This window comes from Bipolaris victoriae (assembly GCF_000527765.1).
Source record: "Bipolaris victoriae FI3 unplaced genomic scaffold scaffold_47, whole genome shotgun sequence".
Classification (NCBI taxonomy): domain Eukaryota; kingdom Fungi; phylum Ascomycota; class Dothideomycetes; order Pleosporales; family Pleosporaceae; genus Bipolaris; species Bipolaris victoriae.
In genome coordinates, this window is record NW_014575345.1 from 120,705 (window position 1) to 148,697 (window position 27,993).

A 27,993-nucleotide genomic window follows, 5' to 3' on the forward strand; every position below is an offset into this window, starting at 1 on the left:
GCCTTTCACTGCCCCGCCTCGGCCCTCTGCGGCGCCCACCCCTTAAGCCAACTCCTCGCCCTATCCAAATCGCCTCCCTCAGCCTCAAGCGCCGCAACACACCATTCGAGCGCATAACCCCCCTTGCCCTCTATCCCCTTCTCCGCCGCCATCATCTCCGCCAGCCCCCTGCACTTTTGCGCGCGCTCATCGACGCAAAAATGGAGTGGGGTATCGTACCCCTTTCCATCCATACCCTGCAAGAAAGGTTTGACTAGAGGAATGGCATCTTTGGTTGCAACGGACTGATCCGGTTGGCCGAGATTCTTGCGGCCAGAGCGACAATATTCGTTTTTGCACCAGGGTTTGGCGCAGCCGGTGAGGAGTTGGCTTAGGTAGCGGCGTTCGATGCGGCGGCGGAGGGCTTTGCCTTCTGGGTCGTGGAGGGAGACGTATAGGGGGCCAAAGCATGTGCTGCAGAGTCCGATGTCGTTGCCTGGGCCCTGGCCTTTGCGGGTTCCCGCACGTGTATCGCCGTTTTTTGCTGCGCCGTCCTGCGTGCGCCCGCAATTCACGTTGCGGCAGAGGCGTGGCGGTGGGCGGGATAGGCGCTCGAGATCGTGGTGGCGGAGATGCGTGTCCATGTCTCTGAAGCGGATGATTTTGGCGCACAAGTGGCATTCTGTAGTGCGGCCTCCGTCGGCGAGTTCGTGGGGGGTTAGACCTGAGAGGAGGAGTTCGGGCGATTGATCGTTTGGATCGCCTTCTTGCGCGACTTGCAGGTGGCAGAAGCGGCAGAGGATGAGTTTCGCTGGGCACAAGGTTGTTTTGTGGTGGGCGAGGGTGGGGAGGGAGGGGAAGGGGAGGGAGCATGCGGTACAGGTTTGCGGGGTGTGGTAGTATGCGTCGTGTTTCTGGTGGCTGAGGGGCGTGTTTCCTGTAAAAGTGTCATGGGGGCAGTGCCAGTGGGTTTCGTAGGCTTTTGAGCGCTTTTGGAATACTTGGCTGCAGCCTTGGGGGCAGAGGATGTTGTTTCGCAGGCAAAAGTTTTCGTGGAGGAATAAGGAGCTTTTGGGGACGATTTGCTTGCAGTTTTTACAGATTACTTCGTCTTCTCCAACTTCGGGTGAACCTTCAGTCTTGCTTTCGACTTCGGCCTTTGGATCGAATATTGAGACCCTCAGGCGGAAGGGCTTCGGTGTGGTGGAGGGTGATGCGGATGGATATGCGTGCACTGAGATCCATATTGCTTCTGCTTCTTCGAGCTCGATGTTCGTAGGTTGTAATCGTATGCGTTTGGGGTATTGACTAGACAGATCTGCAAAGACGTGCTCCTCTTCCCGAGGACGAACTCTCTGGCGTGAAGAGAAGGGGCTAACGAAAAGATCAATCTCATCTTCATCGTCAACCTCATCTAACAAGATCTCCAACCCTTGAGATCGGTCCCAGGACGCTAACTCAAAGTCAACGTACTCGCCTTCGAGTATCTGCCCAGATTGTGCATTGAATATATCAACAGTGCCACCGGTTGAACTGCCTTGTTCAGTGCCAGGCGCACGGTGCCTCTTAGCTGCTATCCTCTTCAAAGTTTCGTGTGCCTGCTCTTCGTTCAGAGGTTCAATATCAACCTCTAGATCCGTATCTACGACGCATATTCCCTCTCCCTCAGGCTTGAAGCCGTCGATCAAGAAGCGGAACTCCTCGCGTTTGCCGCCGACTCCTCGACCGCCATGCACGACTAGAATCTCGCCATTTGTCAACGTTGTAAAGTTGGATCGTAGATGTTCTTCGAGTAGCGACTTCCAGTCTTCGGGGTCGTAGCCTGCTTCCAGAGGCCGCAGCTTCACAAAGGCGCCCTTGGGTAGCTGCTTGGCATGCACGGTGATTTTGATAGCGGCGTCGCTATTGCTGCCACTGCCAAGTGTCTCGTCTACTCCGGTTTCCATGGTATGATCTCCATCTTTGTCATCATGTGGGCTCGCATTTCTCGAGGGCTCTGCAGATTGCTCTTGGATGCCCAAGGCCTCTTTCAGAAAGCTGCTCAGCACAATCTCGCCCTCTTCCGCCGAAAACTCGCGAATGCCTGCGTGTACGGCTCGGCCATTATCCGGGTTTACCAGACGGAAGGTAAGAGGGTGGGGTAGTTGCTGGAATCGGTCCTGTGCTTGCGCCCGCGCATGTCGCTCGGCGTTGAAGGTATATGGATTGAAGGGATCGAAAGCGGTCAAGTGGGGTTGGTTCGCATCGACATGGACTACGGGTGCCGCAGCAAGCAGCTGTTCTAGCGCTGAGGGCGGCAGGAGGACTTTGTCGCCAGGAAGCGCATTTCGGGTTGCACTAGCGAGTTTGTACTGGCCGGACCATTTGAGCTCTGCTGCTGCGGGGTCTATCTCGGGATTCATAGCGGAGGGGTATCGTAAAGAAAAGAAAAAGAGAGATGATGACAATAACCAGCAAGGACTCTACTAACACAACCCTACATGAGGCGGTGGCAGATGTGCACCAAGTCTAGTAGTAGTAGTAGTTCTGTCAGTCAACGACGGCTGACATATGCGGCTCTGCTCGAAGCTTCGGTGATGAGTGGCGTCATAGCTTACCTCTGCTAGTAGGCGTAGGACTGACTAGTTGAGTAACTCCGAGCCGCGATGCGATGCGATGCTTATCGATAAGGCGGCGACGCGCGTGGGAGACGCGTGCAGTGTGCGGCGTGCAGCGTGGGGAGGTTCCGGTGAATGGCGGGGAAGGACTCGTTTCAACTACATCTTTGGGCCCATCCACCTTCGGCCTTCAGTCTCTAGGCGTGCATTAGTCGCGAGGGGCTATGCAGTATTGCCGGTCACTACTCAATGTGCCTCCATGTTTCGATATGGCGATTCATTGCCGTAACTGGCCAAGGCGGGGCAGATAGCCCGTCTGGCAGTGTCACGGCGCCCGCTTGGGATGCCGCAGCAGCGGCTTGCTAATGTTTCCGGTGTCAAACACCTAAGCCTTTGGACACGGCCTTGGCTGCAAAATGTGTTCCAAGGCATGCTTCATCGCCGCCTGATCTTGCAGGTATCTGCGAATTGCTGGCTGTCCCCCCGCTTGGCAGGGTCTTGTATTTGCGATCGCCACAGGGGCCGCGCACCCCACGTCCGGCGCAACCCCAACCAACCTCTGCAGTGTCTCAACGTCCATTAGTCGATCCTCTTGCTCATCCCAAGCACCCTCCTGCAGCGTCAGATCAAGGGCACGTGCCCCCCAGTCTGGGCAACCTTCTTCGCTGTCATAAAGATTCGGTGAGTACCCGTCTAATCCGCCTGCCCAGCTTGCTTCTCTCTCTGCCCTCCCTTGACCTTTCGCCATGGGCCCGGCTACATTCACCCACGACCTTCCTACCTCCCTGGCGGACCTTCTCTCTAATACCTTAATTCTGCGTCAAACTGCCCCATACCTCCCCGTCTCTGCTCTCCGTAATCTGTCCCGGACCTCAAAGTCCCTCCATGCCATCATTCATTCCCCCGAGGCTTTCCGCTACCTTGATCTCTCAACCGTCAAGTCCGCCATTGTACCCTTTGAGGGCCCTCTGGACGTCGGCGGCGTCAATTTCCGTGCTAAACGCATGGATGAAGCCCTCACCGAAGATGACTTCTACAGCGGTCTTCTACGACACATCTTCAACAGGCTTGAAAAGATCCACGTCCTTCAGAATGTGCACACTTTGGTCCTAGACGGGCTCAGCGTAACAGCAGAGCTCGTCAAAGACCTGCTCACAGAAGAGAGGTTCAACGTACGCATACTCTCTATTCGTGAAGTCAAGAATTTGAACGAACGCAAACTCCAACAATACATGCGATATGCCGTACGTCCGTCAAGACCTGAGGGCACCCCTCGAGTCAAGGGCATCTATCTCTTTGGATCCCGCGATCCTCCTCCGCGTCCTGCATCGCCTCCGACAAAAAGGCAGCCGTCGCCCGTATCCAGAGGAGTGATGTCGTCAAGAGGAGCGCAGATTGGAGCACAGTGGAACGAGAAATCACAGCAAGCATTGGACGTTGCACTGTCACGGACAGAAGACAAATGGTACAAATCATCCGGAAAGATCATATCAAAGCGTCCCTCTCCGGAGTGGGCAGAGATACTCCAGGAGTGTGCCGGTATCATTGCTTTCGATGCCGTTCTTTGCAGAGGTCCACGCCACGACCCAAGCAAAGCGTACATTAGGGACCCTTCAGTTGCGGGAGCTCATCATCCAGCAGCTTTCCTTCGGCCTTCGATTGCCACTGTTGCCCTGGGACCATCTGGCTGTGAGACATGCCATTCCTCCCCTGAAGGACCAGCCGTGTTCGGTAGCTCGAGCCCGGCCCATCACCCACTACTGAGTCCCGTTCCGCTGCATGGCAGCACTGTCCGTGCTGCTCAGATACCACATACCCTTGACGGAACCGCCTCTCCACCTCTCATAGTACGATGCGAAGACTGCCTCAGAGGTCGCTGGTGCGAGAGGTGTCACAAGTGGTGGGATGAAGATTGTTACGTGGTTCCAGCTACCGCCCAACGTACGGAATTGCAACAAACCGAGATTGTAGAGAACCTTCAATCCGATGGGACCACTCGAATGCTCCCGAAGCAAAAGACCAAGGTATTTATGGACCTCTGCGTGGAAGAGTGCCTGCCTTCAGAAATGATGGCTGGTGCTGGCAGCAACGGGATGTGGGGGTGAAACCCTACCTTGACGCGCGGGGAGCGAGATTACCTTGAGGCCGTTACGAAGTAGCTGGATTCCGGAACCTAGTCTTCTCTAGACTAGCCGTGGAGCCTGGTTATTGGATAATTGCAACCTGGAAATCGCCACTTGCGCGTCGAGGTATGTGCTCCGTCTATAGACAAGAAATAGGCTAACATGGAGACTCGCAGATTATCGGTGTGCGACGTGACTGTTTCGGCTGTGGCCATACGGTATGTACCCCTGTGCCCCGAATCTTATTATACTAATATCTGGCAGTGCATCACTTGCAAGGAACTCTTTATTCGGACCTGCAAGAAGTGCAACAATGAATATTGCCGTGAAGACAACGACGCTTCTTCTGACACCATGGTGCGTACATATCATGGCAAGGGTATTCTCCATACTGACTACTCCTAGTGTGACTGGTGCAACTACACTTCGCGAAGAACTGTAGAAATGTATTAAAATGCCCGAGTGACACTTCTAGGGACACTATGCCTGCTATAGGGCCACAGCCAGGTGCTGTTTATGATTGATGCGAGAATTCTGAATATGAATAATGACTCTCCTCTTGTTAGCAATATTGAATACCCCTCTCCACCAAAAGAGAACCAAATGAATAAAAAATTATACGAAAACGCTGCTTGTTAGACATGGTGATTCATCCTTGACTCCTAACAGGAGATTTAGCGTGCCTCTGAATTAGCGTAGACCTACCTTATTCGGCGTGTTGTAACCATGAGCTATGACTAAGCCAAATCGGCGAATGAAGACGGGAAAGCGCCGATGCACACGATGACATGTGGCTGTCGCATCTGAGCCGCAACACTGCGAACACAACCACTGCTTTCCTGGCATCCTGGCAAACAAACCCGCTACCCTTCTATCCATCCCGCTTTCGATGCGATCTGTCCTTGCAGCTCAATAGTCCACAGTGACGTCGACCGTTGCCCCACGTAATAACTTGAACCAAGGCTCCTCCGCGACAGCTCCGCCAGGCATCCTAATTACCCTCCTATTCAATTGACCCCCCTCGACACGTTTCCTCCCTCCAAACACCGCGCCCACGATCGGAATTTCGCAAAATGGCCCAATACGGCTACGGACAGAACCCCCAATATGGTGCAGGCAATGCACAAAACCTCCAATTCTACTCCTCGTCCTTCTCGAATCAACCAGTATCTGGGCACTCTACACCCTTCCAAGCAAACTATGGCGCGCCAGCGAGCCAGGCATATCCTTCTCAGTATGGCGCTGGGTTTTCGGCTCCAGGAGTGAGCGGACAGATGGGAATGGGTACATCAGGCCTACGTACAGGCTGGTTGGCAGCATTTGGCACAGAGGGGTATGTAAACAACGTTTCGACATGAAACCTTGCTAACAATGGGCAGATACGAAGGAGAACCCCCACTACGTACGCCGCGCCGAAAACCTGAGCATACGCGCAAGCTGACAAAACGCAGTGGAAGAGCTAGGAGTGAACTTTAAGCATATACAAATGAAGGTGGGTTGTGGGTAATACTTGCTTGTGGTGCTAGGCTAATACTGTGCAGACATTGGCCGTTCTGAACCCTTTCGGCCGTATCGATCAGCACATTATGGATGATAGCGACGTAGCTGGCCCGATTCTTTTCTTCTTAATATTTGGCACGTCGTTATTGGTATGCAAGGCACGTCGTTTCATGGAGAGCATGAGCTAACTGCTGTTAGTTGTCTGGTAAACTCCACTTTGGTTACATATATGGTATGTGTATTTGCTCTGTGTATATGCGGTAATTGACAGTATACAGGATTGGCATTTGTAGGCACCATCCTACTTCACCAGATCCTTTCTCTCATGTCCCCTCCTGTCAACACGGTTGAGGCGACACCTGGAGATCATGGTCACCCACATGGGTCGCACCTAGGTTCCTCATTGACCTTTCCGCGATCGGCGTCCGTCCTAGGTTATTGCCTGCTCCCTCTCGTATTGGTCGCCATTTTCGGAATCATTGTCCCACTTGACGGGTTGTTCGGATATCTTCTTACGAGCCTGGCAATCACATGGTGCTCGTACAGTTCGAGTTCAATGTTTACCGTTGTTGGTAAGTTTGCTTTTAAATTCTAGATAATGCATATGCTAACTAAGTCACAGGCCGCATGACATCAATGCGAGGCTTGGTAGCATACCCCATGGTTCTCTTCTATGGAAGTTTTGGTATCATGGCCATCTTCAGCTCACGGGGTACTGGACAACTGGCAAAGGCGGCAGCATCGTAGAGGAAGATGAAAATAGAGGGCTCAGCGACTTTTTGACAGCAAAACTTGTAGAATAAACAGTCAAGCATGTGTACTATTTTTGAGGATCAACATAAATACAAAACATATCCAAATGTGGTATTACTATGTACATGGATGTGTTGAGGCGGGCAGCCAATCGGAGCGCGGATGACATACTTGGAGCGATGACGATGCGAACCCTGCACGAATTTGTTTCTCCCGACAATCTCCGCCACCCGTCGCATCTTCTTCAGCCCTGTGTATTCTTCCCTGCTTTTTCCCAGAAACACTTTTCTTCTTCTTTACATACAGCAATCAAAAATGGGTTGGTTTTGGGCAGACACTACATCCTCTGCGCCTGCTGTGCGCAATGCACCGCATCCAATGCCACGAGGCAGTATGGAGCCTCTTGTATGTATAACAACACTATTTGCATCTGCGCCTCTGACAATGCCTCCAGCCCGAATGTCCCATGCACAAGAAAGCCGCACCACCCGTCGTCGCAGAGAAGACATCTCAAAGCGCCTGCCCCTACGTCCCACCTGAGAAATCTTCTTCTGGTCCCTCCGAACCACCAAAGACCGGCCTACTCTCCCGCCTAAACCCCCTCAACAACATGTTCGCCGACCTCTCCAACGAACGTGCAGACAAACAAGTCCACAACCTCCCTCTGGAGCGCGAAACCTCCACCATCCCCAAAGGAGACGGTTCCCTCTGGGAATACCCCTCCCCACAACAAATGTACAACGCCATGCTCCGCAAAGGCTACACCGACACCGATATCACGGCCGTCGAAAGCATGGTCGGCGTGCACAATTTTCTCAACGAAGGCGCCTGGGCCGAAATTATGGGCTGGGAACGCCGCTTCTCGCGTGGCCTTGCCGAAGGCTATCAGATCTGCAAGAAGGGTGAGGACGTAGCGAATTTCCTGCTTGGCACCGCCGACGATCCGTTTGATACGACGACCTGGGATGACAAGGATATCCCGCCCCCAAAGCTACTCCGCTTCACGGGTCGGCCTACGGAGCCCACGCCCAAGTCGCAGATTCTGCAGTGGCTCGGATACGTCATGCCTGAGCAGTTTGGCACGAACCCCCCCTTCGATCGCCATGACTGGTTCGTTGAGCGGTGCAATGAGAAGGGGTGTAAGGAAGTCCGCTACGTAATTGATTACTATGAGGGTGCGCCTGAACCCACTGGTGAACCGGTTTTCTACCTCGATGTCAGGCCGGCGGTTGATGGACCGACGAGTGCGGCTGAGAGACTGATTCGGAGTGGCACGGATCTTTGGTGGAGGGCTTCTGGGGGTGTGACGAGGGAGTTGAAGAGGCTTGAGGCGGCGAAGAAGGCGAAGGAGGAGGAGTGGGCGGCTAAGAGTCGGCAGTACAACTAAGGGGGCGATGGGTTTAGGAGATGCATTTCACTGTGGCGTTTCAAGTAGGTGGAGTTGGGATGTATGATTATGATGGTTTGCGGGGATATGAGTTATGGGTTATGGGTTCCTTTTCTTTTCTTGTATGTTTGATTAGCAGGGCTTTGGGACACTGGGTACCGGTTTTTCTTCTGCCTGTTTACATACCTTTTTTACTCTACTCTATTTCGAATTTTCGTATTCAATCATATTCAATAACGTCCATTGCTATATCGTAGGACACCCTACGCAACTATAGGTACTTTCTAAAGTCTACTTACCAGAAATACTAAACAAGAAGGATATTTATACTGAGCTTAAAGTAGCTTAGCTATAATCTATTACCAACGCTAAATGTATAGCTAAATGGCTAGGTAGCTGTATAGCGCTTTGCGAAGCGCCCTAGGACACCTAAACCCTAACTTAGATTAGTAGTACTGTAGAGCTAGGCTTCAAGGCCCCAGCGTACAGCTTATACCAGCGAATACATCCAAGCATCAAAATCGCAGTCATCTTCCGATACGGCAATTGTGAAATTTTAAGAGGAACCGTAACGCACAACTCTAGCCAACGTGAAAGTTTGCATACCATAGCGATACAGGATCACCCCCGCTCCACAAGCGCCGCAGACCCGCCGTTAGTCCCTCGTCCAACCCATCACTTCTTCATACTTGGCGAGCATATCGAAAACAGATACATATACCCGTTTAGACGATACTAGCGCTAGATCTACATCAGCTTGCCCCCCCAGCCACCTTCCCCGTCAACCCCCCTCCCTCTAGCGTTCATTTAAACAGGCACCAATCTAATGGCAACCCACTTCCCCCGTTCAATCGATACATACCACACCCTGGACGAAATAACAGCCCTATGGCGCCAGTTCAACAGCGAACGAGCGGAGTGGACCACCCAGCAACACGAGGAATGGCGTATATTCATGTATCGCCAGTGTCTCGCGCGCGAACGACGATATGAGGAAAAATCGTTTTGGGAGTGTTTGGAACACACGGCATCGACTTTGATTAAGTTTTCTTTCGCTTGGCCTGCGATACTGCCTTTCTTGGATAATATTTACAACGTCACAATGTGGGTTAGGGATCGTATGTATGAGTTCGTCTGCCCCCGCTTGCGGGATAACCCAACATCACGATTCTTACGGCGGGGGCGCTTTGCGGGTTGGTGTGGCTTGTGCTGTCGGCATGCGTGCTGGTGATGGCGATCGGGAGGTAATCAACAATGGGTGTTTAGGGGAATGGCTGTGGCTTGGTTTGCTGGAATCCTGTTGGATGGCGTGTTGCGGGTTTACAAAGCTTGGCTGGAATAGTTGATTGAATTCCGTTCTCTGTTTACAGCTGTACTACTCGTTATATAAGACACATTCCATCATGTCATACCAAATCATTAAACATACTATATAGTAAGTAAAAGATATATCCAAAAAAGGATAACTACGAAATAGGCTTAATAGCGTAGAGCTACCATCCTAAAAACATTTATTCTTCTAACTTATTAATTTTATAATATTAGGGAGTGTCTATGGTGTCCCGCTATGTAGAGACGGGCGTTACTTGTTCTTCGTAGCTCCTGTGCTGGACTCGATTCATACATAAAAAAGCATACTCCAAACTTGTAATGTTGAAAAATCTCTCTTTTTCATAACTATTTGTTGAATGATGTCTTTCATCTCATCTCATATCCTCTCGTGTCTGCCTCATTTTCAAGACACAAAGTATACACCTAGTACATAGCAACTTTCCACTATATATATCTCTCTCTAAGAAATCAAAACGCCCTAAAAATGCACACAAAACCCCCAAGATCACTTGAAAAGAAAACGTCTCCGCCGACATTACTCCAGCACCGCCTTCAACCCAAACCAGAGCCATGTTGAAAAGCCACAAGGTATGGGTTTAACTCAAATAGAAAGGGTACAAAATACCCAAAAAAGGAGAGAACGCCGAAAACACCATATGCTGTGGTTGGTGTATTGTTGAAGTACTGGAAATCGAAAAAAAGAAAGGCATGTTTCCATGCCACCGACTCCCCTGAAAGAAAACTCGTTCATTCGTCGTCTTCGTCGAAAGGGAAAAGAACCACCGTCTTCACGTAAGAAGAGGTTTAAGTCGGGTTCGGCGCGGCGGCACCCGTGATATCGCTGTCCTCGCCCTGAACAGGGGCGCAAGTGCAGAAGAGATTTGTGTCACCGTACGCTGTATGATCGTTAGCTAAAATTTCCCTCTGCAAAACACCTAAAAAACTCGAAACAGAAAAAGGAAGACATACCATCATCCAACCTCGCCACCGAAGGCCAAAACTTCTTGTCCCTAAGATAACCCAGCGGATACGCCGCCTTCTCCCTCGAATAACTGCGGTCCCACTGCTCCCGAATAAGGTCCTGCTGCGTATGCGGGCTCATCTTGAGCACATTGCCGTCCCGGGGCTGCTTTCCCTCTTCTACATCCTTGATCTCCTGGCGAATAGAAATAAGAGCATCACAGAAACGATCAAGCTCGGCTTTGCTTTCCGATTCGGTGGGCTCAATCATGAGGGTGTTGGCGACAGGCCAGGACATGGTGGGGGCATGGAAGCCGTAGTCTTGAAGGCGCTTGGCGATGTCGATTGCTTCTACGCCGGCGGTTTCCTTGAAGCCGCGGACGTCGAGGATGAATTCGTGGGCGCAGCGGCCTTCAGAGTTTGTGTAGAGAATGGGGTAGTGGGGCTTGAGGCGGGAGAGGATGTAGTTTGCGTTGAGGAGGGTGATTTTGGTGGCTTGGGTTAGGCCGAGGGCGCCCATCATCTTGATGTAGGCCCAGCTAATGGGAAGGATGCTAGCGCTGCCCCAGGGCGCGCCGCTGACGGGGTGGATGGCTTGGGAGCCACCCGTTTCGCCGCGGAGGTGGCCGGGGAGGAAGGGCGAGAGGTGCTCCTTGACACCGATGGGACCAACACCTGGACCACCGCCGCCGTGGGGGATACAGAAGGTCTTGTGGAGGTTGAGATGGCATACATCGGCACCAATCTCGCCAGGCGAGCAAAGACCGATCTGGGCGTTCATGTTGGCACCGTCCATGTAGACTTGACCACCGTGTTGGTGGATAAGGTCGCAGGCCTCCTTGACGTTGGGTTCGAATACACCAAAGGTACTGGGGTAGGTAACCATGAAAGCACCAAGCTCGTCACTGTGCTTCTCGCACTTGGCCTTGAGATCTGCCATATCGAGATTGCCAGTGGCTTGGTCACACTTGATGGGCACAACGCGCATACCGCACATGGCAGCACTTGCAGGGTTGGTACCGTGAGCAGAGACGGGAATCAAGCAAATGTCACGCTTCTTGCCAGGTTGCTGCTCGAGATACTTGCTAATGACGCGAAGACCAGTGAATTCTCCCTGAGCGCCAGAGTTGGGCTGAAGAGAGACAGAGTGGAATCCGGTAATGTTAGCAAGATCGTCTTCCAACTGTGTGATCATCTCAGTGTATCCCTTGGCGCGCTCCAGTGGCAGGAATGGGTGTAGGTTGGAGACTGTGTCGAACGAAACGGGAGCCATCTCAGCGGTAGAGTTGAGCTTCATGGTGCATGATCCGAGGGGAATCATTGAGTGAACAAGTGAGAGATCCTTGGAAGAAAGGTGGTTAATGTAACGAAGAAGCTCTGTCTCGGAATGGTGAGAGTTGAAGACTGGGTGGGTCATGAACGGGCTGGTTCTCTTGAACGGTGCAGGAAGCTCAATATCAACTGGCTCGTTAAAGTGCACCTTGTCGCCCTTTCCAAACTTCCGGAATACTCCGAGCAGATTGGTGATAGTCTGAGCGGTTGTGGTCTCATCGACCGAGATACCAATGTGTTTGTCGTCGACCCTTCGGACAAGGAGTTCCTTCTTTTCGAGCTCAGCAATGATTCCGTCGGTGTTACCTCCAGTCTCTACGATGAAGGTATCAAACAAAACAGGGGAGTTGTCCATCTTTCCACGCTGACCAGTCTTGAAGCCGTTGTCGATGATAGCTTGTTGAATGAGGCGGGCCTTGGCAACGACTTGCTTTGCAATGGCAGTCAGACCGTTTGGTCCGTGGTAAACACCATACATGGCACTCATGTTGGCCAAAAGAGCCTGTGCGGTGCAAATGTTGCTCGTTGCCTTTTCGCGGCGAATGTGCTGCTCACGAGTCTGCAGCGCAAGTCGTGCCGCCTGGTTGCCGAGCCTGTCTTTGGAAAGACCGATCAAGCGACCAGGAATCTTACGCTTGTACTTCTCGTCACAGGCAAAGAAAGCAGCATGTGGTCCACCGAAGCCCAGAGGCACACCAAAGCGCTGTGCGTTTCCGAAAGCGATGTCGGCGCCGAACTCTCCAGGGGGAGTGAGCAGTGTAAGAGCGAGGAGATCGGTGGCTACACTGAAGAGAGCACCCGTTTTGTGTACCTTCTCAGAAAGTCCGCGGAAATCGTTGACACCTCCGTCTGTGTCTGGGTACTGAGCCAACACACCGACGAGATCTTGGCCAATCTCCTCTACCCTCTTGCTGTTGTCCTTGAGAATGTCGGCAACCTCAATCTTGATACCGAAACCCTCGGCACGAGAATGCAGAACAGCAAGCGTCTGGGGGTGGCACTTGTCCGAGACGAGGAAAGTCTTGTTCTTGCTCTTCTGCTTGGATAGCGGCATGACGCCCATGGACATGGTCATGGCCTCGGCTGCGGCAGTGGGCTCATCGAGAACTGATGCGTTCGCGATGCTGAGACCGGTCAGATCCGTCACCATGGTCTGGAAGTTCAGCAGCGACTCCAAGCGTCCCTGGCTGATTTCCGGCTGGTATGGTGTGTAGCTCGTGTACCATGCAGGGTTCTCGAGCACATTCCTCTTGATGACCTCTGGCACCTTTGTTCCGTAGTATCCTTGCCCGATCAGGCTCTTGCCGGGTTTGTTCTGGTCCAAGATCTTCTTTGCGTTGTTGAGGAAAACGGACTCGGGCACTCCGTTGTTCTGCCATTCGCTGTCGTGGTGTTGGGCAAGTTTTCCAATCTTCAACTCGCGGCCTGAGAGGATGTCGGCGGGGATGACCTGCTTGACAAACTCGTCCAGACTGGCCGCTGGTGGGTCGAGGGCTTTGAGCATGGCTTCGGCCGTCTCTGCAGAGGGGCCAATGTGTCGGCGGGGAAAGGTATCGAGTGCCTCGAGCGGCTTCGCATAGGCTGTTTGCTGAGGTGGGGTGTCGAATACATCATCAGCAGCATCGACGGCCAAGGCCGCTGCCTGTTGTGAGGTTGTAGCATTCTGCTGGAATGCTCGCTTTTGAAGCGCCTGGTGAGTTTGATATGCGACTACACGCGATGAGCTGCCTGCGAGCTGTGGGCGAGATAACTGTGCAACGCATGACGAGCGTGTGAGCCGGCTAGCAGTGCTAGCAGCCCTAAGACATGCAGTCCTCATGTTTGCTGTGTGGTGGTGTTAACGCTACGAGGGGTAGTGGTGTTCCCCGAGTGTATTCCCCGAGTAGGAGGGTGATGCTGATAGCGGACACAATTGTCCTGTACTTCCCACAGCCGATGAGATGAGGCTGCTGCTGCGGCTGCTGCTGCAGAGAGGAAAGAAACTCAAAGGGATCGCGCTGCGTCGGGACTTTTTTCTTTGGAATTTTATTTTGGTTGCGACCATGGGTGACTATCTATCTGCACAGCAAGTAACCCGTCACTATCCGCCCAGTAAGAATGGGCAGCCCAGCCGATAAGGACAGGCATGTTGCTGGTCGACAGCGGCGGGCGGGGGCCCACTAAACCCCAACATGACCGTCCTTGCATTCCACACGCATTCCTAGCACCTATTGGGCAAATCTACGCCGCCTACCTGGGCTTTCCATTACTTCATATCCGCCCATTAGCTCGCAGCCCGTTTTACTCCGCAGCCCCGGCCATTGCGCAAGCCCACTAGATGCTCGCCCGTCGCGGCGCCATTGTCCGACGGAGATTCTTTTCTTTCTCCGTCTCTTCAGTCACTGGAAGCACGCCTTGCTCACGCAGCTGCGCTAAGTACTCTTTGCCTGTGTGTCCTCTGTTAGCTGTGAAAATTTTTGTGCCCGGCCCGACTTTGATAACGCACCATATTTGTAGCCGACTTCGTATATCTCGTCGAATTTCGCAAAGTCTAGTGTACCGTACGGATCGATTGGTGGCCGCATGTACCTGCATCCCGGCGTGTTCTTCGCCCGCTCCAACGCATCAATACTAGACACATACGCCAGTCGAGATTGAATCTCTGATAGTGTCGGCGGGTTTGGGAAACTTGAGAATGGGTTCCACCGATTGAATGTTGCCCAGAAGCCACTGAGTGAATCGCCAAACGCTTGTGGCGCGTTGTCGTCAAGACTGCCGACATCGACCGCAAAGATGATGTCTGCACCCAGACTCTTCATGTGTGCTACAGTCAAGTTGTCAACGTAGCCTCCGTCTAGAAGCATGCTGCCATCGTCGCATAGTGGCGGCAGTAGTCCCGCAAGTGACATGGACGCACGGACATAGCGCCATACGTAGCCCGACGTGTGAACCTCCGATCTCGACTTGCTGATATTGGTCGTATTGCAATAGAACTCCAGCCAGAAGTCTTCGATCTGCGAGTTGCCGAAAGTCTTGAAAATGCCACGGTTGAACTCGTGGCCCGTAGTATACGAAACACTGCTTACAGTTAGCATTAATGACACCTCGACAACTTTCTGTAACCACTCACGAGGGATATGTGAGATCAAGTGCAAATCTCCACATGCTGCCCATGCGACCCGAGAACTTCTTCGCCCTGCCAAACATGGGAACCACATCTGCATCCCATGCGTATAGAGCACCGATAAAACTGCCAATAGATGTCCCTCCTACAATATCAATCGGGATTCCTGCCTCTTCCAGTGCGCGGATAATCCCAATGTGCGCAATACCGCGAGCTCCACCACCCCCCAGCACAAGCCCGACTGACCGACCACATAGTCGGCGAGCGAGTCGATGGAAGTCGCCTTTGAACGGTGTATCCGCAGAGTAGAGAGGCGTTTGACGAACTTTCCTTGAAGTGTATTTTTGGATCTCGGCCTGGATGACTTGCACTCGTTGCTTAAGTGCGTTTCCAAACCGCCGGCCAGCATGATGAACTGGTTCCGATGTTGCGCGGAATGACATCTGGATGTGGTGATGGCTGCCGTTAATCCAAGGTCGGTTTCGTAACCACTTTCGCGTGAGACCAGAAGCACAGTATCTTTCCGAATGCAAGAGCACTAGCTCTTTTCGCGCCGTCGTCTTCGTCGTCAATAGGAAACGCTCATACTCGCCAATGTTTGGCGAAGATTCTGCTAAACCCACAAGAAGAATACAGTCGGCTTGGTTGATACATGTCTGTGTCCAAGGTGACTTGACTGGCGTGTCAGCAACATAGATCACCATGCCATACTTTACTTCCAAGTCAGCAAGATACTGTGAAAGCTTGAGTTTACCCATTCGACTGAAAGCATGTCTTCCAAGATGGTTTAGAATGGCTGCTTGATTGAGCGAAACGACGCCTTGGGGTATGCCGATCTGTGCCAGTGCGTTCACAAGCCGGCTTCCAAAATCCACCACTGGAACTCCAGCCGAGACTGGAAGAATAGTAACGGTGCGAAGATTTATCGTCGAAGACACATTGGCCCGCGTGGCCTTGGAACTCCGCTCTTTACTCTGTTCGTGAAGTGGATCATCGACCAAAGCTCGCATCCGGGACGCAATAATCTTCGAGATTTTGATGGTAATTCCAGGATACTCCAACGCAAGACTATTAAAAAGCGTCTTTGGAAACTTTGCAAGTTCGGTATCCCGAATGGCGTGCAACGACCCAGGACGTGATGATTCGGTAAGCACTTCGAGCTCGCCTACGCTGTCGCCTTGACCATATTCGCCAATAACCTTGACATCGTTATTTTCAGCATCACGTATTGCTCTTAATCGTCCGTTCAAGACGATGTAGATTGCATCGCTCTCGTCGCCCTGGTTGTAGATGACTTGTCCAGCATTCACCTGGACCCATTCAAGCGCAAAATCGATGTGCTGAACCAGACGCGGCAGGAGTGTCGTCAGGCGCTTAGCCATGGTAAGCAGCACCACTGGATAGCGCTCCACTATCCGTTCAATGGCTGCACGAGGCAGGAAGCCTACGTAGACATCGGTTTTGGCAGTAACGTCAACAAAAGACCGGTTAGATGATATTGCTCCAAGATACCCGGCTAGGCCACCAGGTTTTGTCATGAAGAGACTTCGCCTTGTGCGCTTCTTCTTCGTGCCTTCCGCACCAGAACGTGAAGGAGTATTCGAACTAACCGGTCGGAGTGGAGGGCCAAACAGGTCTTCCTCAGTGTATCCAGGAGTATTTGAAAAGTTTCCAAACGTACTCGTTTCGGATTTCTCTTCTTCCACAAGCACGCTCACGTCGAGGAATCCGTCAATCACATAGTATAAGCCGGGGTTTCGTTCGCCTTGTTCTACAAGAACAGAATCCTTGGGAAAGAAGACAATCTCTACGTCATTTACAATCTCTTCCACAATATTGTGCGACCCTACACCGCTTGCGTTCGACATGCCTGACGCAGATACAACAGATTCGGTATCGCCATCTCGTGAAGCTGCGTAGGGATCGATGAAGCCAAATGCATTCGTGAAGACAGCCTTCTGCCGGCTAGCGTCAAATGAAACGAGTTGGGGTGACTGTTCTACTGATGCAGTCGGTCTGGGCATTGGGTTGTCCGGATTGGTAAGTCCTATAGCCTTGAACATGCAACCAAGTATGGACTCTCTGAAAACGGTGGCCTCGTCAATAGATTCTTGGCGATGAAGTGTCTTGGGGCGAAGCGAGGGAGAAGCAAAGGGATTGAAAGAGCCAGCATCGAGTGGTGTCCGAGCATCGCGGCGTTCTTGTTGGAATGGCTGAGAGAAGCTGTTGCGATTACTGCGGCCTGTCCCCCGAGTCGATTGTGAGTTGGTTAACAGATCGCCTGCGCTGATACGATCATTGCGCGGTCCTTGATCTGGTGAGGTAATTGTAGGCATTGCTTCAGAGCCGGCGTTGAGTGTTGCGCCCCGTGCAGCGGCAAGGCGAGCTTGCGCAGCTGTGCCTCGTCTCAATGATACGCTGGATCTGTTTCGACGACCAGCGCCCGGGTTGTGCAGTGCAATGCCCTTCATGCCTTCATCCGGACCAATGCGCTCCGTCTCTTTAGCAAACTTTTCCTTGAGTCGCTCGAGCGGAGCGTCTCGCAGGAAGCCCGGAAGATCGTACGTGGTATACTTATTCATAAGCTTCTCTGTACGGAGCACTTCGTTGGTTAAACTCAGATATTCATGACTAGTGGCAAGTGTAACTCTCTGTAGACGAGTAAGAATGACTTGTACAATATGCGCCGTTGCTTTGGGGTAGATGCGCGTCAATCGACGAAATGCAGTAGCGGGTATGATGGCAATGGTTGTGTCTACGGCAGCGCGTGCGACAATGTCTGGGTGGGCAGATTTCGGCTTTGCAGGGCGCGAGGGTGATTTTCGAGTTTTGGTGTTTTTGAGGCGTTCACCACCGAATCCGTCCATGTCTAATGACAGAGGTGGTACGCTTTCGAGCCGGCCGCCTGCCGTTGGACTATTCAAAGTTGATGTTCTTCGATGCCGCAATTTAGACTCTGGAACTTCGCGAGGTGTTTGTGGTCTTGAGTTATCCATACCAAAGCTGCCTGTTCGAGACAAGGGTGGTACGGCTTGACCACGGGGGGATGTAGGTACACTTAAATCTGCAAGATCGTCTTGGTCATGACGCAGCTTGACGTCTTCTGTAAACAGGGACAGTATGGAGAACATAGAGGACATGGGCGCTCCATTTTTCACTTCAGTAAGAAGCTGATAGCCCTGTCGGTGGCCTTGTTGTGTAGAGCCGTCGGGCGATTCACCGCCCATTTCGTCTTCATCCGAATCGGATTCTGCACGATTTGACTTGACAAAGATTTGGACTAGGCCATCTACCACGAGACAAAAGCCTTTCTCTTCCTCCAATAGAATGGTCTCTCCAGCCACCAATCGGCGAGTCTGCATGGTGCGTGTGAGCTCGTGAAAGACTGGGCGCTCCAAATAGCCGAAGACCTTGATAGCACTCAGGAATTCATCAAGATAGTTAGACAAGCCCCTCTTGGAGTCACTTTCGGCACTGTCTGGAAAAACTTCGACTTGAGGTTCCTCACGTTGGGGTTCCGGAGGCAGTCTTGCGTACATGGTCATGTACCGGTACCTCACGAAGTAGCTGATCGTGGACACGGCGAAAACCACAACAAGCATCCTGAGAATTTATTCAGCAAAGACCATGGACCGCCCCGGGTGACATACAACGTGGTGAAATTCATGGTGAAAGTCAAGCTCATGGAGAAGAGCGTGAAGAGCCATGCCGGCAAGGTGTAACTGGTCCAGTACAGAACGGAAGGCAACACGCTGAAGATAGAGAGAATGACACGGCCAAGCAGACCAAAGCTGGACGGAGGAGGGGCATCGGCGACCTTGACACCCATGACAGGCGTAGAGAGAACCTTTGCTGCACTGGAAACGGCTGCTTTGGAGGCTTCTGCGAGTGATTGAGAGGCGGCAGTTGCCGAGGCTGCCATGGAGGACATGGTGGGCGACGGAGATGTACTTATGGATGTGTCCTGGGATGGGGAGATATCACGAACAGAGATCTGGGGCGGTGCTAATATGATCCCGTGGAGACTGGAGCCGCATGGTGAACTGTTGCGAGGGCACGTTGGAACATTCGGGAACGCAATTGAGAGATCTGGACAAGAAGGGTGGGCATCATGTGGGGTGGGTGCCAACTTGGTTGTGAAGTCAGACTACCCGCGCCCGTGCGCCGGCTAGCGCCGCAGTCGCGAAGTCCATCGCGGTAGGCTGGGCTGGCAGCTCTCGCACGCGCCGGAGCTCTGTGTATAAGTTGTATACCTCACCAATTGCGCCGCCATGCCGCCCTTCAAGGATGACCAGATCATCGTCAGTCCCACATGCGCACCTGATCACTCGCCGCATGCGCTAACACCCTGCAGATTATTTCGCCCGGCTCCGAGACGACTGTCGCGCAGCTGGGCCTGCCCGAGTCTTTCACCCCGGCGCGCCTCCGCCTGAGGTCGCGCATGTTCCCCGCTGAGAAGGAGGGCGAGTTTGAGCCATACAAGATACGGAGACGGCAGGATCGCCCAGCACCAGAGAATGGCGAGGCCAAGGACGAGTCGCAAGAAGACAGCAAGCCCGCTGAGGGTGAAGAGGAGGTCATATGGGACGAGGACCGTGTCTCAGAAGAAGGCGCCATATGGCCCATTCAGCAGGGCAGGATTGTCGACTGGCCATGCTTCTTCGCTCTCATCACTCACGTCTACAACTCACTAAACCCGCCCTTTCACACTCCGATCCTCCTCATTGCCCAGCCAGCATGGACACCGCGAGAGCATGAGAAACTCACGCAGTTCTTTTTCGAGAAATTCAAGGTCCCCGCTTTCGGCTTGATGGACGCAGCACTGGCGACAGCCTGGGCATATGGCGTACACACGGCAACTGTCATCGATGTCGGCAAAGACAAGGCAGACGTGACTGCTGTCAGCGAGTTTATCCCGCATACACAGGGTAGAGTCATCTCGCTAGCAGGATGTGGAGGTGAAGCCTTTACTGAAGGTCTCCTCGCCAAACTGAAGCCCAAAGGCTTTAACCGCGACATGTGCGAACAGCTCAAGAGGTCACCGATATGCGAGCTTCTCCCTCCAGGAGTCCCACTACCAGGATCAAAAGATGCGCCTGTCGCCGACGGCGTGAGCAACCCTGCGGCGGCAGCTTCCACAGGAGCACCAGGATCCGGCGCTGCAGCTGCAGCTGCAATCGGAAACGTGCCACGAGGTCCTGGTGTAGATACCGAAGTTGGAGAAGAAGGAACTGGTGAGGACGAGGGAGTTCTAGATGTCGCAAGCATTGTGGCTGGTGGCAAGATGTCAGAGTACCTTGCCAAGAAGGAGAAGGAGAAGCAAGAAAAGGCCAATGCTAAAAAGAAGGGCGCTCCAGCTCCCCAAGCAAACAAGCCTGTAAAGCTACCCAACTCCAAGCTTGAAAAGGCTACATTCCTGTACGAGGACCATGCGCTCCTGGATACCCTGAAGAACATGAACCTGAATAATCAAGAGATGGCTGATGCGAAGGGGGCGTTGGATGAGGGTCCCAGCAGGAAACCAAATGAAAACGAGGAGGAGGGTGAGGCTGCTGCAACCGCCGAGGCAAACGGCACTGGCGAAGCCAACAACACAAACAAGCGGACAGGATCAATAAGACGTGAAATAGAAGTTGGAAATGAGCGATTCATGGCAGACGGAAATGGCACACTAGAGAAGATTGCAGATGCCGTATACAGGGTAATCTCATCCATTGACGAGGTTGGCAAACGAAGCGATCTTTGGGATCAGTTGATTGTCTGTGGCAATGGAGCGAAGCTACGAGGTAAGCTACACTATTCACACAAAAAGCTATTCTATAGCATACTAACACGAACTCAGGCTTTAGGGAATCTCTCATACAGACCATCCAGGCCAAGTATCTAGTGTCGCCCTCATCTGCTACCATCTTCACATCTGAGATCCCATCCAATGTCTCAACACCTGCGGGTACTGGAACCAATACGCCACAACCCCAACTTGGCCCACATGGTAACTCTCAAGTCAACCCACTTCTACTAGCAGCTACCACGGCTCAGACGCAGCACATGATGCCCCATGGAGGCATGCCTGGCATGTCACATAACTTGCACTCTTCACATGGCCAAACGCCCACGTCTGTTAAGTTCGTCAAACCCCCGGAGTACTTCCCCGAATTCAAAGAGGTTGGCTTCGACGAGTCAACCTTCTTGGGCGCTCAGGTCGCGGCCAAAGTCATTTTTGTAGTCGACCAAGGTCAAAGTAAGGGTTACATGACGCGTCCAGATTACAACGATCAAGGCCCACAAGCGATTCATGACTACAGCCTATAATAATCATACCCACGCGCATCCTGTTCTGGATAGCGGCTCTTGCTTGGCAGGCAGATATGGGCAGGTTGTGTTCCGCTTTCGCGGAGAAAGCTATCATGGAGTTTTCAGGCGTGGTGTAAATGGGGAATATCCTGGCGTTGCTTGTACCTGGCCAAAACAAAAGGAAAGTTATGGGTGTGTGTGCAGACGTGGAAGGACTATTGGGAAGCCTGTAGGTGATGGCCGCAGCGATAGGCTGCCGGCGCATTGCGGAAGTGTTTAGTCCAAGAAACATGCAAACTTCCTTTTTGTGTGGCTCCCATCCATTGTTTCATCCTGCCGTATTGTGGGGTTGTGATTGACCATGTATGAGGAAGCGAGAGCTGAGCACTAAGCCCCTTTCACATTTTACTTTTCCCGAATGTGATGGTGGTAGTGAATTGCTGATCGGAGGACGCCGATGACCCCAGAAGTACCTAGTGACGCCCCGGTTCGGCTCCACGTGGTAAACATTAGCGACCCCCCGCTAGACCGCTTATAACCCGTCATCCCTTCTCAGGAACTGATAAAGGACGCCGGCTGTCCCTCTTCAATTCTGTACACTTCCATTGCTGAGATCTGAGTGTATATAAGGTGCTCTCTTTGGCCTTTTTTCTACACTTGTATCACAATTTGATTTTCTTTTTTTTCTCAGCGAACAAGAACGATTGGAACACTAAGCCCGCGGATTTATCGGTGTCTTGGTCCGAAACTCTGTCGACTTCAGTGGCAAGAGCGGTGTATCTGTCTCAATTCCAAATAGAATTTCTGGGGTTTACATAAGAGCAGCAAAAGGACCAAGAGTTTTACTTGGGACATTCAAGAAAAAAATGGCAGCATCAACACCTATACCAGACACCATCTACTTTGGCCCCTTCGTCCACAGCATATCCCTCAGCACGCTAGAAATCGAGCCCAATGGCGCCATCGGTGTAGACTCCAATGGCATCATTCGCTTTGTAAACCGCAACGTGGAGTCTCTGGCCTCCCTTCTCTCTTCCCTGGACACTGCCTGGACAGACGCCAAGGTCATCTCGATCAGCGAAACCAGCAACGGATTCTTCTTCCCGGGCTTCATCGACACCCACGTCCACGCGCCCCAGCACCCGAATACCGGACTATTCGGCAAGACCACGCTCCTGGATTGGTTGCAGAAGTACACCTTCCCCACTGAATCCTCCTTCTCCGATATCAAGCGTGCGTACCGCGTGTACACAAACTTCGTGTCAAGAACACTCTCACATGGCACAACCACAGCCGCATACTACGCCACTATCCACGTACCCGCCACCAACACCCTCGCCGACATATGTCTGGAGCGCGGCCAGCGCGCCCTCATAGGCCGCGTATGCATGAACAGCGACCTAAGCCCGGAATACTACCGCGACACCAGCGCAGAACAAAGCTACCTAGACTCCAAATCCAGCATCGACTACATCCGCTCCATCGACCCCAAAGGCACCATCGTAAAACCAATCATAACCCCGCGCTTCGCCCCCTCCTGCACCCCCGACTGCCTCAGCGCAATGGGCCGCCTAGCCCAAGAAACAGACGCCCACATCCAAACCCACATTTCCGAAAACAAAGGCGAAATCGAACTCGTCAAGAGCTTATTCCCTTATTCAAAGAGCTATGCGGATGTCTACGATTCCCACGGTCTCCTTACCGATAAAACTATCCTAGCACATTGCGTGCATCTTACCCCCGAGGAACGCAGTTTGATCCTCGCCCGGAAAAGCAAAATTAGCCATTGTCCTGCGTCGAATACGGCGATAACATCTGGTTGTGCTCCTATCCGCTCGTTGCTAGATGAAGGCCACACGGTCGGCTTGGGAACAGACATCTCCGGCGGTTTTTCGCCTTCTATCCTGGAAAATGTACGTCAGGCGATTTGGGTATCGCGACACCTGTGCATCCAGACGTCTTCGGATGCTGTCAAGCTATCTACAGAAGAGGCTTTGTACCTCGCTACCCGCGGTGGTGCCGCAGTTGTGGGTCTGCAAGATACAGTTGGCGGGTTTGAAGTCGGGAAGGAGTGGGATGCGCAGATGATCAATCTGGGTGCTGTGGGTGAGTTTGGGAGTGAGGCGGGTGCGTTCGAGGAGGGGCCGGTGGATGTGTTTGGGTGGGAGAGTTGGCAGGATAAGGTAGAGAAGTGGGTGTATAGTGGGGATGATAGGAATACGGTTGCGGTTTGGGTTAGGGGGCGGTTGGTGCATTGTACAGAGAAGTATCCGTATCGGAAAGAGGTTGGGTATGCGCCATCGAAGGGATGTACGCCTTGAGTTTAGGTGCCGGGTGTCGGCGTGAGAAGATATCGATGAGAAAGTAGTGATGACGGCATAAATGTAAGGAATAGAAATTATTACGATGTCTTACGCTGGAAACTATTGGTGACGATTGTATTGCAATGTTTCTTGTGAAAACCTCTTCTGGAAATTGCAGTGTGAAGAAAAGAGTTTTTTTCAAAGTTCACATTGACGCTACTTCAAATTGGTACACAGTGTGCCTCTGTGATATTTGTTAAAGACTTTGCGGACTACAAAAGGTACTGGCAATAAGGGTATAACTATCCAGAAAATAAATAGAAAAAAACGATATCGTCTAATGCGTGATAATCAGACTAATGGCTAGCCTATCTTGCGTTTATGTCCTTCAATCTCTAAAATGATGAGTAGCTCGTCCATGCTGAAAAGCGTTGGATTAAGTTCCAAAGATTCGTATGCATTAAATGCTAGAGAACGCAGATCTTCTGCCGAGGAAGATTTAGGAGCTCGATCGAGGAGATGAGCTATCAGAACTTCTGGTGAAATACCGTATTCGATAGTGATGTCGCCACCATCACTTGCGAGTCCGCACAAGGCGTACACCTTGTCGAGGATATTTGAAGCTTTGGAACTTGCGTAGTACACGATAAGTTCAGCAATAGGACTCCATCGCTGTGTCTCGCGAATTTTTTGCCAGTCAAATACGAGACGCATGGCTGTAGTGGCGTAAAGGTGTACTACGTGCTCTGGGTCTTTCTCGTATATAGTGGCTACAAAAACCATAAATCTTACTAAGAGTGTCCAATGTAACTCCTTTGATCCGCAGTGTACTGAAATATCTTTGGCAACCATGGTTTCTTGTATAATCCAAATCCTTGTCCAGTAGTCTCGGGAAAAAAGGTGTTCCAGAGCATTCGTTGTTCTCTCGTCCCGGATGAAATGCGATTCGTGCATAGAATTGCCAGATCTCCTGTTTGATACCCATGTATATGCGCTGGCCACTGCGTCCATAGCCATGTCGCTTGTATTGTCTTCGCTAGCTTCGCCGAGCCAGATCATGACGCTCGTAGCAGTGCTGTAGATACGTCGCATCATTTGAACTTGGTGGTTCTTTTCCAATGTATTGCTTTGGTCGATGCAGATAGCATCAATCCAGTAGAATCCCCATTGCCTCTGGATACGCATCTGCTCTAGAAAGGCCCACAGATTGCGGGAAATAGGAAATCCGTATCCATTGAGACGTATTTGGTGAGTATTCCTTATCCGTCCCCAATTGTAAGACAGTGCTTTGTAAGCTGGACAGCTCTCGTCGAACGAATAAGACAGAAGACTGCACTCGATTAAAGAGACTTGCGTGCTCGGATGCAACATAAGAAGTCTGAATCGAGGGGCTGAGGTATCATGGCTGAGCGGTGCCAAGAAATAGGGGGTTTCCATGACTGAGAATATTATGAAAGGCTGTTATGGCGCGACTAAGGTGGATATAGTAAGTTTTTGGGCGGTGAGCGGTAGCTTTGCAAGGACTATGCATCTGTTCGATATTATAGCGTGCTGTTGCTCCACAGGGCACAATATGTATTTCGAAATGAACGATAGAGCAGGTACTGGACAAGGGGAAGAGAAGGTGTTTGTGTTGAGGAGTGATGAGGAATGAGGTATGAACGAGGTAGTTTACAAGAAAGCGTATTTCTTGGTAAACTAGGCAGGCGCATGCAGCAACGGGGCAGTGCGGAAATACGTATGTGACACCTCCTTTCTCAGCACCACTAATAGCACCAATCACCTTGCATAAAAGTTTCGAAATAGGTTGGTGGCGCATCGGGCTGTAACATTGAGGGTGAGAATGGCATATTCGGCTGAATCCAGGAGAAAATCGCGGGGACAATAGAATGTGCAAACAATTCTTCTGCATGTCATGGCTATAGACCCCTTGTCATGATTATTATTTGGAGTTATGCTATGCTTGACACTGGATTTTCGCTCCAAGATTACATGTACACTTGATCATATGGCGATCGAATCGCATGACAAAAAAAGCAATCAAGCCAGGTAGAGATTACGGATCTGAATGTGAGGTTGCTCGAAAAACTCGCCGTCCATCGCGCCATACATGAAGCAATCACCAACCATTTGGAAAGCGTCAAGTAAACAACTAGCAGTGGGACGAGCATGCTCTTCCCCCCCATCCTCGCTTCCCGGAACAAGAGTTGTCCAGTCGTTGTTGTTGATAGATATAGGTGAGCCTTGTCGGACCATGAACGGAACGTTGCTACCCTTGAAAATATAGATGCTGTCACCCTCGGCAGTTGTCTTTGGTCCGAAACCTATGTAACCAGAGCTAGTGAGGAAGAAGCGCCGAGAAGTCGTTGCGTTTTTGAGAGCATGGTGAATTGCTGAAATGCCTTCGTCAAGATCGCGCTTGCTGAATGCCGCAGAACGGCTAAACGTATCACGGGATATGCAGCGAGACCACATGCTCCACGCCCTGAAAGCCTCATAGTCTTCTGGTCTGGCGCGCCGATAAGACTCTTGCTTCCAGTAAGTATCTGGATCCGTGCTAGTACGTACAACATCTCCAATAAGTGTACGCCAGAAAGCGTTTTCGTAGGTCCCGCCGCTGGGGTATGCGTGATTTGATTGCTCGAGCGATTTGGTGAGTAGATTCCAAGATCTTATGACGGCACATGTGTCACTGATTTGCGTGTGTCGACTGACTTCCCCTACTGTCGTCACACTATCAACATACACTGCCTCAACATCAAGAAGTTGGTTTATCGGATGGAATCGAACAGTTCCTATTCGAGATCCAGACGCTTTGTAAATGCATAGAGAGTTCACTCTTTCAATCTCGACTGGAAGACATGGGAGCGACCAGTCCATGGCCCAAGAAGGGATGCCGTCCAGTCGCTTCCGGTTAAGGACAGCCTCAAGATCACCCGCAAGAACTGATAATGACCCAGCTCGTTGTATGTTAGTCACAGTTGTGCTCGTAAAAGTTGCAGCAGTATCAGAAGTGTAATCAGGTAACAATGGTGGAAGGCCTTGCCAGTTAGTAGTCAGACCAAGGAGGGCAAAGACCTTGTCCTGCTTCTCAGTCGCCTGCAGTGGTCTAAATCTCCATAGCAGCTGCAATATCGTTCCACTATTTGAACGAGCGAGGTGTTGAAGTCTGATACCCTCTATGCGAAGCACAAAGTCACTGAACTGATCTAGAATGTCTTGTCCCTGGAGAGTACCAGCCAAGTCCAGACATAATGTGTGACGTTGTTTAATGTGATTGGTAGCAGCTTTGGCAAACATTGACCAGGGGGCTGACAACACTCCGTATCGAATGGTAGCTTTGCGGGACAATACAGTCTCTTGAATGACCCACACACGTTGCCACTGTTGCTATCAGCTTATGCCATGAGGAAGTGAAAGAGAGATGAACCCAAGGTCTACTCATCAGTCTTGCAAGACCTGCCCAAACTCTGGAAGATCTTGAACCACGCACATGAGCTCTTGCGAGCACCAAGCCATGCCAGTTGCTAGTAACTCCATGCTTTTGTAATGCGACAGTCTTTTCGTGGTTTAAAGCATTAAGCAAGGGATATGAAGTGCTTTCCGCATAGTCTTGTAACAAGCAAAAGGCTCCAAAGACATCGGAGCCAGTGCTGTCATCGTCAACGCGGGGGCGTCCCATCAGCTGTACATTCATATTAGACGCACTAGAGCGCTTAAACTCGAGCAAATATGCGTTACGCAGCTCATTGTCGTTTGAATCGCCTGTCCATGTTGGTTCTAGGGGAATGTTTTTGGATCTGCGGTTTGTCGAAGCACTGATCGGTCGCTGGACAAAACATGTTCTCAAAAGATCGGTTCCGACATCCTCGTTAGCAGCAGGCTCGCCCAGCCAAATCATGGTTTCTTTGCTATTACGGTATATTTCACCCATCAGACCAACTTGCTGTGTGCGCTCCAAAGTATCATCTTGATTGATACAGAGCGCATCGGCCCAGAGCAGTATGGGATGGTCATGCTGTCGTAGCGTGCGAAGGGCGGTAAAAAGGTTCTCGGAAATGAAGATGAGTTTGTCGTTGCATCTTATTAAGCGGTTTGGGACAACCTCTGCATGTCCCCACGTGTAGGAAATGGTAACATAGCGGTTTTCAGCTTTGGCTATGGAATAAGGCTGAAGCTGAGCATTGATATCGTCCTCCCGGCGCCCAGGCAGCAAGCGCAGGAGACGAATGGTAGGCGGATCAGCAGGTAGTGGGGTGTAGAAGTTGTGATCATCATTTTTCTTGTTGAATACTTGGGTAAGTTTCGAGATGATTCGACGAGCCATGGT

At 51.6% G+C, this 27,993-nt stretch overlaps 10 protein-coding genes across 10 annotated transcripts; 5 read left to right on the forward strand and 5 right to left on the reverse strand.

The window, feature by feature from the left end:
* Positions 1 to 5: 5 nt before the first annotated feature.
* COCVIDRAFT_27046 (hypothetical protein) lies at positions 6 to 2,381 on the reverse strand (the record flags this gene model as incomplete). The annotated part of the gene is made up of 1 exon (XM_014700671.1): positions 6 to 2,381. One exon carries the CDS (start codon positions 2,379 to 2,381, stop codon positions 6 to 8), a length of 2,376 nt encoding a protein of 791 aa, XP_014556157.1.
* Positions 2,382 to 3,322: 941 nt separating this feature from the next.
* Positions 3,323 to 5,152, forward strand: COCVIDRAFT_100570 (hypothetical protein; the record flags this gene model as incomplete). The annotated part of the gene is made up of 4 exons (XM_014700672.1): positions 3,323 to 4,600; positions 4,876 to 4,917; positions 4,964 to 5,056; positions 5,105 to 5,152. 4 exons carry the CDS (start codon positions 3,323 to 3,325, stop codon positions 5,150 to 5,152), a joined length of 1,461 nt encoding a protein of 486 aa, XP_014556158.1.
* A 620-nt stretch (positions 5,153 to 5,772) lies between these two features.
* On the forward strand, positions 5,773 to 6,946 carry COCVIDRAFT_100622 (hypothetical protein; the record flags this gene model as incomplete). The annotated part of the gene is made up of 7 exons (XM_014700673.1): positions 5,773 to 6,032; positions 6,079 to 6,101; positions 6,151 to 6,191; positions 6,241 to 6,348; positions 6,398 to 6,431; positions 6,478 to 6,771; positions 6,822 to 6,946. The coding sequence occupies 7 exons, from the start codon at positions 5,773 to 5,775 to the stop codon at positions 6,944 to 6,946; spliced, it is 885 nt and encodes a 294-aa protein (XP_014556159.1).
* A 321-nt stretch (positions 6,947 to 7,267) lies between these two features.
* On the forward strand, positions 7,268 to 8,339 carry COCVIDRAFT_38208 (hypothetical protein; the record flags this gene model as incomplete). Its single annotated transcript, XM_014700674.1, has 2 exons — positions 7,268 to 7,357; positions 7,407 to 8,339. 2 exons carry the CDS (start codon positions 7,268 to 7,270, stop codon positions 8,337 to 8,339), a joined length of 1,023 nt encoding a protein of 340 aa, XP_014556160.1.
* A 2,136-nt stretch (positions 8,340 to 10,475) lies between these two features.
* On the reverse strand, positions 10,476 to 13,782 carry COCVIDRAFT_100408 (hypothetical protein; the record flags this gene model as incomplete). The annotated part of the gene is made up of 2 exons (XM_014700675.1): positions 10,476 to 10,567; positions 10,641 to 13,782. 2 exons carry the CDS (start codon positions 13,780 to 13,782, stop codon positions 10,476 to 10,478), a joined length of 3,234 nt encoding a protein of 1,077 aa, XP_014556161.1.
* Positions 13,783 to 14,276: 494 nt separating this feature from the next.
* On the reverse strand, positions 14,277 to 18,895 carry COCVIDRAFT_100515 (hypothetical protein; the record flags this gene model as incomplete). Its single annotated transcript, XM_014700676.1, has 4 exons — positions 14,277 to 14,389; positions 14,449 to 15,020; positions 15,073 to 18,669; positions 18,717 to 18,895. The coding sequence occupies 4 exons, from the start codon at positions 18,893 to 18,895 to the stop codon at positions 14,277 to 14,279; spliced, it is 4,461 nt and encodes a 1,486-aa protein (XP_014556162.1).
* A 442-nt stretch (positions 18,896 to 19,337) lies between these two features.
* COCVIDRAFT_27052 (hypothetical protein) lies at positions 19,338 to 21,378 on the forward strand (the record flags this gene model as incomplete). The annotated part of the gene is made up of 3 exons (XM_014700677.1): positions 19,338 to 19,367; positions 19,421 to 20,852; positions 20,909 to 21,378. 3 exons carry the CDS (start codon positions 19,338 to 19,340, stop codon positions 21,376 to 21,378), a joined length of 1,932 nt encoding a protein of 643 aa, XP_014556163.1.
* Positions 21,379 to 22,226: 848 nt separating this feature from the next.
* Positions 22,227 to 23,681, forward strand: COCVIDRAFT_100531 (hypothetical protein; the record flags this gene model as incomplete). Its single annotated transcript, XM_014700678.1, has 1 exon — positions 22,227 to 23,681. The coding sequence occupies one exon, from the start codon at positions 22,227 to 22,229 to the stop codon at positions 23,679 to 23,681; it is 1,455 nt and encodes a 484-aa protein (XP_014556164.1).
* A 345-nt stretch (positions 23,682 to 24,026) lies between these two features.
* Positions 24,027 to 25,100, reverse strand: COCVIDRAFT_16419 (hypothetical protein; the record flags this gene model as incomplete). Its single annotated transcript, XM_014700616.1, has 1 exon — positions 24,027 to 25,100. One exon carries the CDS (start codon positions 25,098 to 25,100, stop codon positions 24,027 to 24,029), a length of 1,074 nt encoding a protein of 357 aa, XP_014556102.1.
* Positions 25,101 to 25,703: 603 nt separating this feature from the next.
* On the reverse strand, positions 25,704 to 27,990 carry COCVIDRAFT_100420 (hypothetical protein; the record flags this gene model as incomplete). The annotated part of the gene is made up of 2 exons (XM_014700679.1): positions 25,704 to 27,047; positions 27,094 to 27,990. The coding sequence occupies 2 exons, from the start codon at positions 27,988 to 27,990 to the stop codon at positions 25,704 to 25,706; spliced, it is 2,241 nt and encodes a 746-aa protein (XP_014556165.1).
* Positions 27,991 to 27,993: the final 3 nt, after the last annotated feature.